A 14,342-nucleotide genomic window follows, 5' to 3' on the forward strand; every position below is an offset into this window, starting at 1 on the left:
GAAGAAACAAAAAAAAACCAACAAGAAAAAAACAAGAGCAAGGTTTGCAAGTGTAAGGTCCCAAACAGATGAGACAGGAGGGAAAAAACAACAATAAAGGAATCAGAGTCGCTGAGCTGATATAAAATCAGCACTTGTGGAATAAAATGTTTTCTGCTAAAAGATTTGGGCTCCTAAACCTTAATCCCAAAATGATCAGCCCAAGCCCCAGCAGGGCTCTGCCAGAGCAGGATGGGTACAAACACCACACTGAGGGCTCCATCCACCCCTTTCCTGGATATCTGGATTTAGACCTGACTCCAGGGGCAGGAATTAGGGCTTATCCTGGCATTCCACACACTCCTCACAGGCAAACAATTCCCTTCCTCCTGCTGGGATTTTGTGTTTCTCAAAGGGGCTCAGGCCTGGCCCAGGGGATGTAATAATAAAAATAAAAATAAAAATAAAAATAAAAATAAAAATAAAAATAAAAATAAAAATAAAAATAAAAATACAATAATAACAAAAATAATAACAAAAATAATAACAAAAATAATAACAAAATTAATGAAAAATAATAATATTATAAAGTTAACAATATACTACTACTACTAATTATAACAAATAAATAAATGAAACTCCAGCATTTTTATCTCCCCAGGCTTGAGCAGCCCAGCGTCACTCCCAACAGGATTTAGTCACATTTTGTCATTTGGTTTGGAGAGCTGAGCTGATGCTCCCATAGATAATAAATAAATAAATAATAATAAGTAAAATAAGTAAGAACAAATAAAAGAAATAAAAATAAATAAAATAAAAAACAATAAATGAAATAAATAAAAATAAAGAAATTAAATCAAATAACTTAAAGAAATAAAAATAATTTAAATAAATAACAGAACTGTCACCCAGGTGGCCGCGGGGACCAGCCTAAAGCTGGGCTTGGGTGAGCTCTGTAATAAAAGCAGAGCTTTTCTCTGCTGATCTTTTGTCTCCTGAGCTCCTTGCCCAGGGGCCAATCCAAGGGCAGAAATCCCAGCAGTTCCCAGTGGGGTAAATTCCCCATTTCTGCCAGGGCTGTGCAGGGTGGGGACCCCCAGCTCCTGTGGGAATTGGATTCACTCTGTGTCCACTGGGAAAAGAGAAGTTTGTGGGGGGAGGAGAAGTGTTCTCAAGGGTTTGCTTTGATTCTTACTCCTTTTTTTTGCCTTTTATTGCTGTTAATAAAATGTTCTTGATGCCCTTTGAATGTTTTGAGCGCGCTTTGCCTTTCTCCTGCTGCTGTCTTTAGCAGGAGGTGGATTGGTGCACTGGGGGCTGGCAGCACTGAACCTACCGCACCAGTTGGTGCCTTGGCTGGGAGATCTGAGAAACTGGTGAAATCTCTAATCGGTGAGCCAAACCCGCTACACCCTGATGCCACCACCTCTGCTCTGTCCTCATCTGACATCTTTGGCTCTGCTCCTGCTGGGTTCATTTTCGCCCTCGCTCCCCACCCTCCTGCCCTGCTGTCTCCGGACTCCTCTCCCTGCTTCTGCTCCCACATTTCACCTTTGCCTGTTCCAGCACCCTCGGCCACCTCTCCCTGCCCTCCTGACCCACAGCTCCTCACCCTCCTGTCCCTTTGTCACCCGGAGGGGACCTGAGAGGAACCTGCTGCCTCTGGCCCTGCGCGGCTGAGTCACTGCCGAGGGATGAGCCCTGCTGCTCCTCACCTCTCCCCGGCCTCCATCACCTCTCCACCCCGTTCCTGACAAAAACAGGCCTGAAAAGCCAAAATCTCTGGGTTTTGCGCTCAGTTTTTCAAGGGGAGCCAGCTCTGAGCCTGAGCTCTGTTCAACGACAGGAATGTGCTGTGGTGACTCATCCTTACCTTCCAAAGTTAGCTGGAAGAAACTCCAAAAAGGCATCGTTTAGATAGAGCTGGGTCAAATTTAGAAGTTGTGTGAAGCCATCTGGCAGCCTAAAAAAACAGAGCAAACCTTAATGCTCACCCCGAGTTGCCATGGAGATAATAACAATGTATATTTAGAAGCAGAAAGGTGACTTTCTCTCTCACCTACTTCTTCTACCCAAATTCTCCTGAAGAACTCACTTTGAACAGACATTTTTGCCCATTCCCATCTTCTCTGCACTGCTACAAGCAGGAAATGCAAAGGCCTGGCACATTCAGGGAACAGCAGCCTTTGCTCCCTTCCTGCTTGAGGGATTTAAACCAAAGGTTCTTTTCTTTTCTTTTCTTTTCTTTTCTTTTCTTTTCTTTTCTTTTCTTTTCTTTTCTTTTCTTTTCTTTTCTTTTCTTTTCTTTTCTTTTCTTTTCTTTTCTTTTCTTTTCTTTTCTTTTCTTTTCTTTCTTTTCCTTTCTTTCTTTCTTTCCTTTCTTTCTTTTCCTTTCTTTTCCTTTCTTTTCTTCTTTCCTTTCCTTTTCATCTTTCCTTTCCTTTCCTTTCCTTTCCTTTCCTTTCCTTTCCTTTCCTTTCCTTTCCTTTCCTTTCCTTTCCTTTCCTTTCCTTTCCTTTCCTTTCCTTTCCTTTCCTTTCCTTTCCTTTCCTTTCCTTTCCTTTCCTTTCCTTTCCTTTCCTTTCCTTTCCTTTCCTTTCCTTTCCTTTCCTTTCCTTTCCTTTCCTTTCCTTTCCTTTCCTTTCCTTTCCTTTCCTTTCCTTTTCCCTTCTCCTTCTTCCTTCCTCCTCCCTCCCTCTCTCCTCCCTCCTTCTCTTTCTCTCTTTTCTCTTAATCTTTTTCCTTTTTTCTCCTTCTCTCCTCTTTCCCTCTCATTCTTCCTCCCTCTCCCTCCTCTATTTCTATTTGTTTTAAACTGAAACATCGACATTTCACCCTTTCTCCCCTTCACTCCACTTTGTAAATCCTGGATTTGCAACTCATTTTCTGTTACTATTTTTGCAAGATTTTGGAAGGAATAAGGAATACGGTCTTGCAAAATGTCCAGGTGAAGCCTCACCCCTGTGATCAGAGACTGCCCAGCCTGACTGGCACTACCAGAGTACTCAGATCTCAGACAAACCCACTCTGGGTTTAAATTAGAAACAATTTAAATTGTTTAAATTCAAACAATTAGAAAGACATTCAGATTAACCCTGCAAAAGGACTGAATAAAAATCTCTGAGCTCATGTTGAGCACATTTTGTGCCCTTGGAATGAATAAAATGAGCTCCTGGTACTCACTTGGACACGGGGTTGACGCTGGCTTCGATTATTGTTAAACATTTACAACATTTAATGTTTTCTGGGAAATCTTGGATCCTAAAAAAACATCGAAAGAGTATTAGATACACAAAAATATTTATTAGACATAGACAAATATTATCTACACAAAAACTGTTCAGCCTGGTCTGTTCATAAATGCTCGGTTGGGATTTCCAGCTCAGACTTCAGCTCAAGCAGGAAGGAAACAGTTTGGAATGATCATCCAAAAGTTGATGCTCAAGCCCTAAATAAATGCATGAATATACAGAATTATAACTCTTCTGCTAATGCTTGATTTATATAATGTTCTAGAATCAACAGTGATATAATTTGTGCAGAGATTTGTGCCTTCATCCCTTCCCAAACTGCTTTTCTCTCACAGTCTCCAGACCTCCACTGACAGGAAATATCCCAAAGTTTCCAGGGGTTTCTAAGTCTCATTTTTTAAAAACAAAGACCCTCGAGCTCAGACAGCAAAGGTTTTTAGGCCCATTGATATGAAAATGGAATGAAAATTCCCAGATTTGGGCATGCACAGCAGCAAACCAGCCCAGATAAATCCTGGGAATTGTTTAAATCCCCCACACAAGAGCCCAGCGCGCTCTGAACCCCTTTGGAAGGGGAATGCTCCTAAGTGCAAGGAAAACTGGCCTCACATTCCTACTCCCAGCTGGGCAGAAGCCCCCAGAGCACAGGACACTGAAGAAAACTCGATTTTTTAAAGGAAAGACCAGAGCTGGGTTTGCACAGACCCTCCCCGAAAGCGCCGTGCGCGTAACCTGGGCCGGAGCGCAAATTTCCGCACCGCGAGGAGCCAAAACTCCATCTCAGCTCCGTGTTTTTGGGGACGCTGGGGAAGGGGAGCCCTCACCATTCTTGCTGATGTCGAGCTCACGGAGGTTGACCAGGCTGGCGATGGAGGTGGGGAGGCTGGACAGGTCGTTGTCGGGGATGCTCAGCTTCCGCAGGGCCTGGCAGTTGAACAGTTGCTGTTCCGGGGGTTCCACGGGGGAGAAGGAATAAATCCATTTGGGATCCTTACTGACACACAACCAGCACAAACCTTCCCCCCCAGCCACAGCAGAATTCCACCCTCCCAGGGGGATTTTTGGGAAGGCATTCCCATGGTTGACGGGGATTGTGGTATCTGCTGGGTCCCCAGGATGAAGGAGGAAATGATGAATCTGACTCCATGTTCTTAGAAGGCTAATTTACTATTTTATATAAAAGAATGCTATCCTAAAACTATACTAAAGAATAGAGAAAGGATCCTTACAGAAGGCTTAACAAGATACTAATGAAAAACTCGTGACTCTCCTCAGAGTCCGACACAGCCTGACCGTGATTGGTCATTAAGTGACAACAATTCACATGTTGGATAAACAATCCCCAACAACATTCCAAAGCAGCAAAACACAGGAGAAGCAAATGAGATAATATTGTTTTCCTTTTCCTCTGAGGCTTCTCAGCTTCCCAAGAGAAGAAATCCTGGCAAAGGGATTTTTCAGAAAATGTGACAGTGACAGGGGATAGGACAAACAGGTCATGGGTAACTGGGATGTTCAAAAACACTCAAAACCTGTGAATTCACTGCAATCAATATCTTGTGATTTTTATATCATTGCATGTAATTCATGTTTATTGCTGTGTTTTATATTTGTCATAAAAATTCCCAAGTTTTTGTGCTCCCGGTAAATTAAAATATTCGATTTCATAATTAAATTTCATGGCAGATTTTAAAATACTGTGACTGTATTCAGATTAAATAATTATCCTCAAGATCCAAAAATGCCTGGGCATTATCCAAAGGATACTTTCTTGAAACCCCTGCCCAAAATTCAGGACTCAATTCTAATTTTTCCATCAAATTCCAATTTTATAGAAGTGGTTTCCCCGTTTTCACCAGGAATTCCTTTGGGAGCTGAGGAAGGCTTGGAACTCAGAGTTCTGACCCCACCTGGACACACCCAAGGCTTTGGAACTGCTGGAGGGAGAAGCCAAATTAAAAATCTTCCCTCTGGAATGATTTTATGAGGCATCAGAAGGAATATGAGACGTGGAATGAAGTCCCAAAATTGCTTTTTTTTCACCCACTGGATATTAACAGATATTTTTCCAGTTTCCAGAGCTCCCTGGCCATCAGGATTTTGTTGGAATCACCATTCCCTCTGCTCATGAACAACTTTCATTCCTCTCAGACCAAATCCAAGTGATGCTACTGAGCTCTGAGTTATGAAATCAGGGTTTTATTCTGCACCTCTGGGGAGAACTCCAGCCCACTCATGTTTCTCTGGATGCTGATTCCAATGACTCCACTCTCATCCAGATCAATTTTCCCTTTATTAGTCATCAATTCACTTGACTCACACAAATAAAGGATTTTTTGCAGCAGGAGAATGAAGTCAAAGGCAAAGAGAATAAAAAGACTTGGCTGGATTTAGCCAAAAAAAGAGAGTTAGAAATATAAAAGCATCTTGTAAATCCTTAAAAAAACAGAGAAATACAAGAAATGAAGAACTGAAAATCAGCAGGGAAAGAATGGAATCATATCAGTATGATACCTAAATGGAAAGTAAAAATAAAATTAGGCAGAATGAGTTTGAGGCATCAGTTCAGTGCAAAATAATTTACTGGTCTTTAGAGCATCACGTGAAACTAAAGTAGAGCTGGACTTAGCTAAGTTGTTTCCTCATTAAATAATAAAACACGATCAAGAGTTTTGATTCAAAAGAATTTTGTAATATCAGGGGCACAGAATATTTGGCAAAGAACAGAAAATGACTGAAAATTTCCTTTGGAATAAATTATTTGAAAAAACATTTGCAGAGGGAGGAGAGAATGGTAGAATTTAATGTAAAACACAAAAGTTCATGTTAAGTATTACAGTGCCAGTTTCATGGGGGAAAAAAAAAGCATTTTCTCTCCTGGAATATTAATTCAGTGATGAAAAAAAAAAGCCTTGAGCTCTGCAGCAAAAACACCTCGAGCAGAAAATTTGATAAAGGAATTATTTCAGCTGTTGAATTCCTGGTTACAATTAATAAAGGCTTAAGACAAAAACCGATGAGTGCTATTAACACTGCCATTAATCTTCTCTTCCACATGGCCAAGATTATGTTAAACTTGATTTACTCTAAATTAAAATTATCACCTTGATCCCAGCTTCAGCATTTTGGACTTCTTCCCTTTGGCCCTCATTTTTTCCATACAGCATCTTGCTCTGATATATTTGTTTTCTGAAACGCTTCGATCATTCCAAGAGGCCCAACCCAAATGTCCCAAAAATCCCTCCCTAAATGACAGACTTCCAGTATTCCTCAGTAGCAGAAGGAAAAGAATTTATTATTATTATTATTATTATTATTATTATTATTATTATTATTATTATTATTAGAAGAAGAAGAAGAAGAAGAAGAAGAAGAAGAAGAAGAAGAAGAAGAAGAAGAAGAAGAAAAAGAAGAAGAAGAAGGAGAAGAAGGAGAAGATGGGACCTCAGGGCTTCCTGAGCAGCTTTTCCACAGGATCCGTTTGGGATTTCTGGGGATAGAACCCAGCTGGTTCTGTGCTGTGTCTCCAGGAGAGCTCAGGCAGCTCTCCACAGCATTTTTCCACGAAAATAAAAGAATTTTGGTGGCCCTGCCCCACCATCTGTGCAGAATTCCTCCACAGAGTGAGTCCTCTCAAGCAATGAACCATCACATCCCAGCAGAGCAACCCCGTGGCATGGAAAAAGCCCATTTTGTACTTCTGTAAATGGATTTTTTACCAAGTCTCTGTGCAGCAAAAATGGGAAATTTGCTGTAAGATGATGGAGAATGAAGCAATGTTTAATTAAAGATTTGTAAGCATCTTTCATTATTATGGAGAAAAATTCCATTAAGACCTGGATCCCATCCTTCACGCTTCATTATGGAGCCGGCACCTGCCACTAATTGGTTTTTCCACCTTTCCCTCCTCTGTTTCCGGAACATTTTGGTTACAGTAGCTTTTAATTCCTTATAGCAAACATTGATCAGAAGGAGAATGGATTGGAAGGTTCCAGAAGGGGAATTTTACAGGTGAAGGATGGCTTGGATGATCTCAGGGCAGTTCTGAAACTCCTGCTTGGACAGTTGGCATTTCCCAGCATTATCCCCAAGGGGTAAAGGGCTGATCTTAACAGGGAGCAGCCCTGGCATTCCTAACAATGTCCCACAGGGATAAGAGGCTGATTCTGACAGGGAGGACAGCCCTGCATTCCCAGGAACATCCCGCAGGGATAAAGAGCTGGTTCTGACATAGGGGACAGCCCTGGAATTCCCAGATATCCCACAGGGATAAAGGGCTGGCTCTGACACAGGGGACAGCCCTGGCATTGCCAGGAATCTCTCACAGGGATAAGGGGCTGATCCTGAAGGAAAAGCGGGGCTGGAGAGGATCCACAGGCAGCGGTGACTCCTGATCCAGGTACTGGGTACCACAGGAATTTCCAGGGCCAGAACCATTTATTTTGCAGAACTGTTTTTCCCAGTTCCAGGCTCCAAGCTGCCCCATTCCCATGCTGTGAAGAAGGAGCGGGAGTCCCTTCTCCTCCCAGTCCAGACTCGATTCCAAGGAATATCCCTGGAGCCCCCATCTCCACCTCTCCCCAGGAGCTCCAGCAGCCCCAGAGCCGGGCACACACCCCGGGCTTTGCCCTGGCACCCAGCAGGACATGGATTACCTTGGGAAGCTCCTCAATCTGGTTGGCATCGAGGTAGAGCTCCTCCAGGGTCCTCTCGAAGTTGAAGACCTCCTTTGGCACCTGCTGCAGGCCACAGTGGGAATAGTCCAGCACGGAGACGATCTCCTCCTCGCCGCGGAAGCACCGGCACGGCACCAGGCGCCCGATCAGCTTCCTTTTGCTGGTCATCTCCAAGCAGCATACTGGGGGAAAAAAGGGAGGAAAAATGGGATTTTAGCAGCGTTTTGGGGGAATGTTCTTGGGAGTTATGCTGCAGATTGCGGCTCATGAAAAGCAGTTTTCCCCAGGGATATCGGGAGCGCGTGTCCTGAGGTGTCTGTGGCGCCTTGCTGGAATGGAAAGGTGGGATTTGGAGTGCAAGGAGAAAACCTGGACCCTGCAGCTGTTCCCTGCTCTGGGATGGAAGGGAACACACCTAGCCCAGCCACGAGCCTGGCTGTAATGGGAAAATGGGAAGGCACAGGATCCAAACCCACCCATGGAAGCACAGAGGCAAGGCCAGTCCCTGGCCCAGAGCTGGCAGGGATGTACCTGGGTGTGATTCCCATGAGAAATGGGAATTATCCCTGGATCCCCCACACCAGCAGAGCTCCCCATGCTGCTCCCAAAGGCTCCTGCAGCAGGAAAGCAGGGATGGGACCCTTGGCTACAGAGCGATCCCAAACCATTCCTGCTCCTCCCATGCCACCAGGCTCTGCTGGAAGCTCCAAGAGGGGATTGAGCAAAACCCATTCCTTTTCCTGCACTAAAATTCACATCCAGGAAGTGTTCCCAAACTTCTCCCACCCTCAATCCCAGTGGTGCAGCCCCTCCTCACCCCCAGCATATGTGGGCACCCCTAACTCAGTGAGTAACTTTACACAGTGCCCCCCTATTCCTTGTGGAACAAAACCATTTCAGGATGGGGGAATGCTCCAGAAGCAGATTTGGAACGCATCAAGCAGTCCCTAAATCCATCCTGGACACCTTTAAGAGTTACTTAAACATTCTGGATAAACCAGGCTGTCCTGAAATGTATTTACCACAAAGGCAAGGAGAGCTCAACCTTCAACTTCCATTTTCCAAACCACTCTCAAGGTTCTGAGCTAGATTTAGGAAAACAATGCACTAAATTAATCCAAATAAAGTAAAATAAGGTTTTTGTAGCAAGCACCAGCACGGAATGGAAGGACCTGGGCTATGATTGAAAGGAGGAGAATTTCACGCCCTGTGGGCTCGTGGTAATTAAACTTTTTATTAATTTCAGCATTATTAATTCCTACCCTGGACTAATTCCAGCTCTGGTAATTACACTTTCTTTCCCTGCATTTTGCTCTCTGCTGATGTTCAGAGATCCTTTCCTCGGTGCTGGTGGTTGCTGATGGAAAAGGCTCAGTCCAGGAGCCACCCCCGGGCTGGGCTGAGTCAGGGACACAGCAGCTCCATCCATTCCTTAATCCCTGCAGGGGATTCCTCTTCCCTCTCCCACTCCCCCTGGAAGCACCAGAGCTTGGTGCTTTTCCCCATTTCAGAACTGAAATTCCCCACAGCCGAGTCCTGAGGTCACTGCCCCACGTCACACATTACACAGGGAGTTCAGAGCCTCCAGAAGAGCTCCAAAATCAGATTATTTCTTGAATAAAGACAGATAAATGAGGAAAGCAGCATAAAATAACCTGCTCCTTTTCAGCTCCAGCAAGCAGCTCATTATCAGTTCCTGCAGTTTATTGTCTTATAAAGAAACTCCCTCATCTGAGGAAAACAGGAGCTTTATGGAAATCAATTACAATAATTTACAATCCCTTCTCAATTCATGGACCTTTTGTGCAGGAAAACACTAATCCCTGTTTCTCAGGAGTCACAGGAGAAGACATTTCCCTCACCTGCAGGAAAGACAGAGAAAACTGCTGCAGGCTCACCCAGCTGATTTAAAGATGGGACGAAACAGCTCAACAGATTCCAACACTCCAAATGCCTTGGGAAGGAATTCCTGGCTGGGATGGGATTCCCAGAGCAGCTGTGGGTGCCCCTGGGTCCCTAAAAGTGTCCCAGGAGCAGCCTGGGACAGTGGAAGGTGTCCCTGCCACGGCAGGGATGGGATGGGATGGGATTGAAGTTCCCTTCCAACCCCAATTCTGGAATTCTGGGCTCTCCCGAAGAGTCCAGCAGGGGGTGCAGAACGGGGGTGGTGGAAATGCTGCTCCAAAAAGCTCCAGAAGTGGCCTCTGTGTGATTGGCAGGATAAATCAATCCCTAATTTGCTCTTCTGCAGGATACATTAATGATGGATTTAATTTTTCTCCCAGAGCAAGTTTTCCACGGAACACTTCACCGAAGTGCTGGCATCTCAGGGAGTTGTCGCAGTGCCACAGAGCCAAAATTCAATAAATACCCAGAATAACCAGAGCCAAAATTCAAGCAGGGCCAAAGGCAGCAGGTTCTGGGCTCCCAGGGACAGCCTGAGCTGTCTGACTGGGCAGCAAACATCAAACCCCTCCTGCCCTTCCAATTGCCTTCAGAAAACTCCAAGAAATCCCAGTTGCAGGGATCTGGCAGAGCTAGAAAGTTACTGAGAAATGCTGAAAGCAGAGAACTTGGGAGTGTGGCAGGGCTGGAATGAGCAGTAAAACATTGGTCAGAGGGTTCAGAAAATAGGGATTATTTCCAGAGCAGCAGGGAATTCTCCCAGTGCCTCCTTTGTCACATATCTCACATGAGGGATGGTTTTCCTTCTCTTTTAGCAGCACAATTAACACCATAAATATGGAATTCCTTCCCTGTGTCCCATCTAAATCTCCAACAAAGAATCCAATCTGAACCTCCCCTTCTCTAAAGCACACCCCTCTTTTCCACAAATCCCATGAAGGACTTGTTTGGAAAGCAGGAGCCCTTCCTGGGGCATTCACCAGGGCTCCTGGGGGGGTTCCAGGGCAGCTGCTCCCTCCTCTGACCCAAGGAAGGCACTGGGAATTTCCCAGTCTGTCCCAATACCCCAGAATTTACCTTTTCTGTGCCGAAAGAGATTTGATAACGGGGACTACACACAAGAAATGGAACAAAGCTGAGCTTAAGGTTGGAATAAAAGAAAACAACCCTCAAATTTCCCTCAGCCCCAAAGCCTTTTCCCCATGGATATTCTCCTGGCACTGGCCAGACATCCACTTGTGTTTCCTTTCTTCCCTTTCATGAATTCTGTGGGCTGCCTGGCTGATTTCCACTGTGCCCAGTTGCAGTCTGGGTCACTGCCATAATTAGGGAACTTCAAAGCTCTCGGAGCCCTCTTCATTTCCAGCAGCACATTTCAATGAGAAACACAGCCCTGTTCATAATTCAGAGCCTTGGAGGAACGAGGAAGGTTCTCTCTGCATTTACAACCATGTGGGACCTCTCCACAGCTCTGCCACCTCCTCACCCACATTTTGGTTTTTAAATTTGCTGCTCACCTTTCTGCGAGCTGCAGCTTTGTGGGCACCAGCTTTGCACGGATGCTGGGAGTTTTCAGCACTTTGTTTCTTTGCTCTGGCAGTTGTGTAACTCTCGCTACCCCTACCTTGTATTCTTCATCCCAAACTTTGGTCTGCAGCTGTAATCCCGTGCTTGTGACATGGGAATTGTGCTTATGCAAGCTCTGACATCAGTCCTTGCTGCTGTTTTGCATTCCCCCCCCCCCAATTTTCCCATTCAGAAAAGGCCTCTGATGAGGTGGAAGCTGCTTATTCTCTGCCTGAAAAGCAGCGTTGCTCTTGCTGAGAAACCTGCTTGATTTCTTCCAAGGGGAAGGAGCATTCCCAGCCTGGATGCTGCCCCTCTGCCCAGCTGAGACCCCACCTGCAGAGTGCCCCAGCCCTCTCCCAGCACGGGGAGGAGCTGGAGCTGCTGCAGAGAGCCCAGGATGAGCAGAGGGATGGAGCAAGGGGGACAGGACCCAGGGAAGGCCTTTCCATTGGCAGAGGGCAGGGGTGGATGGGGTTTTGGGAAGGAATTCCTGGCTGGGAGGATCCAGAGCAGCTGTGGCTGCCCCTGGATCCCTGGCAGTGCCCAGGGCCAGGCTGGATAAGACTCAGAGCAGCCTGGGATGGTGGGAAGTGCCCCTGCCATGGCAGGGGGGTGGAATCTTTGATGTCCCAGAAAAACATCGGAGGGGATCGGCCACAGGTTGGACTCAGTGACCTTGGAAAGCTTTCCCAGCCTCAGGAATCCTGGGATTCTCCATGGGAAGTCTCTCCGTTTCATCCAAGTTCCACTTCTCCACACCCAGTTTAGAAGCAAAGAAGCATTTTGTCCCAAACTTCCCCCCTGAGCCAGGTGAGGGAGGTGGGAATGTCCCTGTTCTGCTCCTAATTGGAAATGCAAAATTAGGGATTTATTCTGGTCGTAGAAGCCATTGGTAATAATCTTCATTAACCTTCCTGAAAGATTAAGGAACTCTGGCTTTAAAGTCACAATAACAGAATTATTAGGGAGCTTCCAAAGGGGAATTGGTCTTATCAAAGACAGGGGTGTGCAATATTATCTGAATTGTTTTCCTGCACAGAAATTCCCAGATAAGCAGCATATCTCCCCCAGAAATGCCATTTAATGCTGGTAATTGAATTCTCTTCATTATGTCCCCATTACAATGGTCTGCATTCAGGTTCACATTCAGATTTGGCTAATCCTAAAATAAATAACCAGCATGAAAAATCAGATTTCAGCTTTTGTCTCTGGGAATATGAATGAGGGGAAGTTTCCCTGGCTTTGCTGCAAGGTCCTGGGAGGTCCCTGGAGACCTGAACACCTTGAGATCTGGGAAAGGTGCAGAAAAAGGGTGAAGTAAAATTGAAGAATTATTTCTACCAAGTATCAGTCTTGAATGCCCAGACCTTACACCTTTGGGATATAAAGACAAATCTTTATCTTTTCTGATAAGATATTGATTCCAAAGGTTACTATTGGCCTTGCCCTCGAAATTCCCAATTTCCTTCCTTGAAATTCCTTCCTAAAGGAGCTTTTCTGAGTAAATGGTTTTGGATAATCCTAAGTGATGATGACTCCAATTGCAAAGGCAGTTTAGTGACAGCAAAAGCAGTTGTTGGGGTTGGTTTGATTATCAATAATCTGTGTCCTGTTCTCCCTACACACAATTCTTGCACAACCTCAAGGAAAACCCCAGATTCTTTTTATAGGAGTGACAGAATTCCAGTAATTTGTCGCACATTAGTGGCACACGTTGAAAATTAATCATTATGCCGTTAATTGCTAGAAATTCCAATCACTCTGACAGCTCACCCTGCAGACATTTCAGCAGGAGAGAATCCCAATAAACAGGAGACATTTCTTGGGGAAGTGTTCTGTCTGGAAATCAGGGAATTTACATTTCTGCTTGCATCTTTGATGTGTCACAGCTTTTATGTGAAGTAATCCTTCCGTTTAAGAGATGATGTGCTGTGAAATTTGGGATGAAATGGGCTTTATTTGATGCTTTATGGAGCAATGGCTGGAAGTGCTCTCCAAAGGAACAGCAGAGAAAACATCGTTTACCTGCTGAAGGCACCACGGAAACAAATTGGGATTTAAGTAGGAACAACAAAACTTCTGCTTTCTTCCTCACAGGCTCTTGCAGAATCCCCAATCACTTCCCAGTGGTTTCCATCACAATCCAGCTGCATTATTCCTGGTACAGGAATCAGCTCAGCAGGACTGCAGCAGGGAAAGGGGGGCGTTCTGCTGAGCTGGCAGTGCCAGGGAGGGGAGTGGGAGCCACAAACTGCAGCCAGGACAGGCAGCTTGAACTAAAAGTGGCAGCTCTGGCCCCCAGGGAGAGCTGGCCCTCTGGCACAGATGTGGGATCACAGAATCCTGCAATTGTTAAGGCTGGAAAAGATCTCTGAGATCTGTGAGTTCTGCTGTCACCCTGCAGCCCTGGCCAGGTCCCCAGGTGCCACATCCACACATTCCTTGGGCACCTCCAGGGATGGGCACTCCAACCCTCCCTGGGCAGCCCCTGCCAAGGCCTGAGCCCCCTTTCCATGGGGGAATTCCTGCTGTGCCCACCCTGAGCTGCCCTGGCCCAGCCTGGGGCCGTTCCCTCTGCTCCTGTCCTTGTGCCCTGGAGCACAGCCCGGCCCCCCCGGCTGTGCCCTCCTGGCAGGAGCTGTGCAGAGCCACAAGGGCCCCTGAGCCTCCTTTGCTCCAGGCTGAGCCCCTGCCCAGCTCCCTCAGGGATTCTGCAGCCCCTGCCCAGCGCCCTCAGGGATTCTGCAGCCCCTGCCCAGCTCCCTCAGGGATTCTGCAGCCCCTGCCCAGCTCCCTCAGGGATTCTGCAGCCCCTGCCCGGCTCCCTCAGGGATTCTGCAGCCCCTGCCCAGCTCCCTCAGGGATTCTGCAGCCCCTGCCCGGCTCCCTCAGGGATTCTGCAGCCCCTGCCCGGCTCCCTCAGGGATTCTGCAGCCCCTGCCCGGCTCCCTCAGGGATTCTG

At 46.1% G+C, this 14,342-nt stretch overlaps 1 protein-coding gene across 5 annotated transcripts in view; it reads right to left on the bottom strand.

Moving 5' to 3' along the window:
* Positions 1 to 14,342, bottom strand: part of LRRC7 (leucine rich repeat containing 7) — a 108,041-nt gene that overhangs the window by 55,873 nt on the left and 37,826 nt on the right. For all 5 annotated transcript variants that reach the window (XM_054515757.1, XM_054515758.1, XM_054515756.1 and 2 more), the window contains exons 2-5: positions 7,886 to 8,088; positions 4,054 to 4,172; positions 3,163 to 3,240; positions 1,853 to 1,942 (exon numbers count right to left, since the gene is read on the bottom strand). In XM_054515757.1, coding sequence (XP_054371732.1) covers positions 1,853 to 1,942; positions 3,163 to 3,240; positions 4,054 to 4,172; positions 7,886 to 8,088 — 490 coding nt within the window. The remainder of the gene's footprint in view (positions 1 to 1,852; positions 1,943 to 3,162; positions 3,241 to 4,053; positions 4,173 to 7,885; positions 8,089 to 14,342) is intronic.

The sequence above is a fragment of the Molothrus ater genome, chromosome 9 (genome assembly GCF_012460135.2).
Source record: "Molothrus ater isolate BHLD 08-10-18 breed brown headed cowbird chromosome 9, BPBGC_Mater_1.1, whole genome shotgun sequence".
NCBI lineage: Eukaryota > Metazoa > Chordata > Aves > Passeriformes > Icteridae > Molothrus > Molothrus ater.